This window comes from Primulina eburnea, chromosome 12, assembly GCF_022965805.1.
Source record: "Primulina eburnea isolate SZY01 chromosome 12, ASM2296580v1, whole genome shotgun sequence".
Lineage (NCBI taxonomy): Eukaryota > Viridiplantae > Streptophyta > Magnoliopsida > Lamiales > Gesneriaceae > Primulina > Primulina eburnea.
Window position 1 is genome coordinate 27984650 of NC_133112.1, and position 4378 is coordinate 27989027.

Here is a 4378-nt window from a genome sequence, read left to right on the forward strand (position 1 = left end):
TGGGCTAGGCCCATCCATGGGGTATCACCATCACTGCTCAAAAAATTAAATTATAATTTAAGAGTGTTAGTAAATATAGAAAGAGTAGGTCTCATGTGAGATCGTTTCACGGGTCTTAATCTGTGAGACGGGTCAACTCTACCCATATTGACAATAAAAAGTAATACTCTTAGCATAAAAACTAATACTTTTTCGTGGATAATCCAAATAAGATATCTGTCTCACATAAGTTTTTGTTTTATAGAAAAACATGGACAACATTATTATTTATATTTTTAATTTACTTTACTTTGATATTTTTTACACACTCACTTTTCATCTTATTCCTAGAATAGAAAATGTGAGGTGAGCAATTCGGGAATTAGTTGGCTCCGCTTTCCCCAATTCATACCACTTCTAATAAAAAAATTGTGGTATGGATATGGAAAACCTCGTTCCCAGGAAAAAAACGATCAGAGTTTCGTACTGCGATCCAGATGCCACCGATTCATCATCAGATGAGGGATCAGACAAGTCCCACGAGAATTCCAAGAGAAAAGTCCATGAAATTGAGGTCGAATTTGTCCCAAAGAATCAGAGTCCTCGTTCAGATTCCGGGAATTTTGAAGAGGAAAGGGGTTTCAAGAAACCAAACCCTACGAGTGATGGAGAGAAAATAATTGGGGTTCGGATGATGAAAACGGGTAAATTTGGTGCAGAAATACAAGACCCATTCAACAACAAGAGATTGGTTTGGCTTGGCACTTTTGGCACCGCTGAAGCCGCATCCAGGGCTTATCTTGCCAAAGAATCTAAGTTTGCTGCCGTGAAATTGAGAGCCAAACAGCGACTTGAGTGGGCTTCTGAGAATTCACCATTCCAAGATTCAGTGCCATCCGTCCTTAATAGTGATGACCCCAATCCGACTGGTGTAGGGAAGGAAATGGTAGGGGTTCGGATGACAAAAAGGGGTAACTTTGGCTCATCAATAAAAGATCCATTCAAGAAGAAAAAAGTTTGGCTTGGCTCATTTACCACAGCCGAGGAGGCATCCAGGGCTTATCTTGCCAAGAAAGCTCAGTTTGCGGCCAAGAAGCCGAAACCCAAACGGAGAATAGTTCGGGTTGCTTCTGATAAGTCAACGTTTCAAGATTATGTGTCTTCGGTCGTCGACAAGGATACCTCGGACTTGACCTCGTTTCAGGAAGGGGCAAGAACAAGAATCTCTGGGTTTCGGAGGAGAAACTTGGGTAACTTTTGTGAGGAAATAAGAAATCCAATTACCAAAAGACGTGTCTGGCTTGGCACTTTTGGGACCACCGAGCGGGCATCCAGGGCCTATTTTTCCGAGAAAGCTCAGTTTGCGGCCGAGCAGTTGAGAGCCAAACGGAGAATTGATCGGGTTGCTTCTGATAAGTCGACGATCCAAAATTCTGCGTCCTCGTTTCATGAAGGTGCAAGAACGAGAATCTCTGGGGTTCGTAGGAGACACTCGGGTAAATTTTGTGCGGAAATAACAAATCCAATCACCAAAAAACGTGTTTGGATTGGTAGTTTTGCCACCGAAGAAGAGGCATCCAGGGCTTATCTTTCCAAGGAGGCTGAGTTTGAGGACGAGCTGAGGGCCAAACAAGGTTTTGGAAGAGTTGCTTCCGAGAAATCATTGGCCCCAGATTATGTTTCTTCGGTTCTTGAAATGGAGACCTCGGATCTGTCGAATGAAACTGGTGTCGCTTTATCTGCCGTGGATCAAGATGCTGAATTTGGGTATTTTAATGGGGTTCAAGTACTTGATAAAAATGGTTTCTTTGTCGGAGAATTTAGTATGCTCGATGATTTCAGCATTTGCTCTGAGGAGGAAGCTGCCAATTCTTGAAAGGATTTTTTTAGGTTGTTCAAGTATTTTAAGGTTTCTTGAGCAAGTTCTTGACGTTTTATATCCAATGTGGACATATTTACACAATAATTGCATTATCATATGATGTTCATGTTTTTTAGCTTCATTTTATATACATATAATGCCAATACGGAGTTGTTGTAACCAACTCCAATCATAAAAAACAAGGAATACTGTGTTTATAATGGCTTAAAAGGGTATGTACAGAGGGCACACGGCTTCTGCGCCTGCTGTAATCTTTGACCTCCAATAATTGAGGGTTTAGGCTGGTCCCGCACGGTGAAGTGTCCATCTAATTTTGATTGTTTATTTTTTAAAGAATTTGGACGGCCAAAGCTGTTGATTAAAAAAAAAAATTATATGTAAGTTTAAAATTTAATTATACGCGATTTTATTCTTTTTTTATAAAGTTATTAAATTTTTTTTAAAAAAATCTTATTTCAAAATCAAAACAACATTTTATTACCACTCCAAGAACACGAGTTAAAGTTACGGACATCAACAATTGATAAAGTTACAAACTCATGTCAGGACCATGCACTAATTACCATTTAATTACCAAATAACCAGGATTTATCAGTGAAAACAACAAAAAGAGTAAATATTTTCTATTTTGGTTCTATAGAAATTTCGATATTACTTCTCGTAAATAAGACATACATAAAAAAAAAAGTAAAAAACAACACATGTCAACTCAAAAATAGAGTCCAATATATCCAACATAATATCAATCGCATGCAGATTCTGCCAGACTTGATCACACCAAATAAAATCCAACTCAAAATATACAACCATACAAATACATGAGACATCTACTTGGAAAATAACTCAATATATAGTATAAATATCTGGGGATACCAAACTCAAAACGACTCACTGTGTTCCACTTGCAGATGCTCCATCAGCTGCATCAGAACCACCTGTATAACCTGCTATAGAATCACAGAAAAAACCAAAGCAGCCTAGAGGGACAACGATCAAACCTAGTACGCAGATCAAATATATTACATCATATATAATTGACAAGTAATGAAATTAATGCAATGCAATTCATGTAAGGTACCAAATAATCTTGGTTATGAAACAGGATCAAATGAAACAACATCAACAACTATTGAAACATCTGCTATTCATTTTACTTAAAAAGTAATAGGAATTTTTTTTTCCTCTTAATAAATCGGCCGAATACATATATATGTACTTTAAAAATACATTGTACCAAAATAAACAATCAACTAACAATTAAAAATCCCAAGGAAAATAGTTTAAATCGTAGAATCGTCAAATATTTTACCAAACCTAAAAACATTATTTGAAAAGTATAGCTCATATTATAACCTCTCAAAAACCTCTCTTAAACATAAATAAAAAGTCGTAAAAATATCTTTAACATAACTTAAAATCATAAATCATAGCATCGGTCCTCGGGTTATATGCACCTTCAGTCCAACAAAGTCAACCATCAAGATCTCCAATAACATAATCATCATAGTCACCTGCATCAATCATACCTAGTGAGTCTAAAGACTCAACACCCCATAATCTTGAAAACAAGTACTACCTATACAGATCACATACAACAGTGAAAATACTTGTACTTAAAATATCGTTTTCATCAAGATGCATACACTTTAAAGATGAATATTTTTATAAACATTTTTCTGATGCATACAAACATTTTCATAATAATGCATCAACTTTAAACATAAACATTTTCATAAACATTTCATAAACATTTACATATTATCATGAACATATTCTATAAACATGCATAACTTAAACCTCGACATTTTCTTTTTTATCATTTCATATCATATATCCTTTCATCATGAGTATATATATTTTTCCTTTTTATTGAATTCAGATCGTTAATTGTGACTTTCCTCATCCTCATAAAGTCGATGGATCCATCTACATGTAACCACAGTACTGGGCGGCGGGGATATCGACGACACCCTCACCCGTCAACTGAGCATTGGCCTATCCTCGTAGAATGGAAATACGATCGTCGGGCTCCCTCTGGGACCTTTTCCCATAGACGGGTCCCTTCTGGGGTCTTCTCCCACGAATGAGTTCCCTCTGGGGCCTTCTCCCGTAAATGGGCTCCCTCTGGGAACTTTACCCACAACGTCAAGTTGTAATAAAATGTATTTTCGAGTACAAGTGTCGATCCCACGAGGAGTATGTATTTAAATGTATATTAATGCTTGCAATTAAAATAGTCTCAATTTTATTTAGAAAAATCAATTGACAGATTTGTTTGCACCAATAACTAGATTGAAAATAAAATTTAATTATATTATAACACCAAACTTTTTATAACAAATAACTATGGAATAAAAGATCTAGAGGTCCGATTTCATGCAACTATCCACCATGTGTTATTTTGTGTAGCTATATTATAAATGTCCTTATTATACATTAGCCAAGAATTCTAAATTATCTACTCAATCTCCCGAGTGCTATGTAGATACTAATTATCTAACAAAGGATTGTCGCGTC

At 36.3% G+C, this 4378-nt stretch overlaps 1 protein-coding gene across 1 annotated transcript; it reads left to right on the forward strand.

Annotated features, from left to right (window-relative positions):
- Positions 1-302: 302 nt before the first annotated feature.
- Positions 303-1971, forward strand: LOC140808102 (uncharacterized). Its single transcript, XM_073165121.1, has one exon. It carries the CDS (start codon positions 416-418, stop codon positions 1853-1855), a length of 1440 nt encoding a protein of 479 aa, XP_073021222.1. The 5' UTR covers positions 303-415; the 3' UTR covers positions 1856-1971.
- The last annotated feature ends 2407 nt before the right edge of the window (positions 1972-4378 follow it).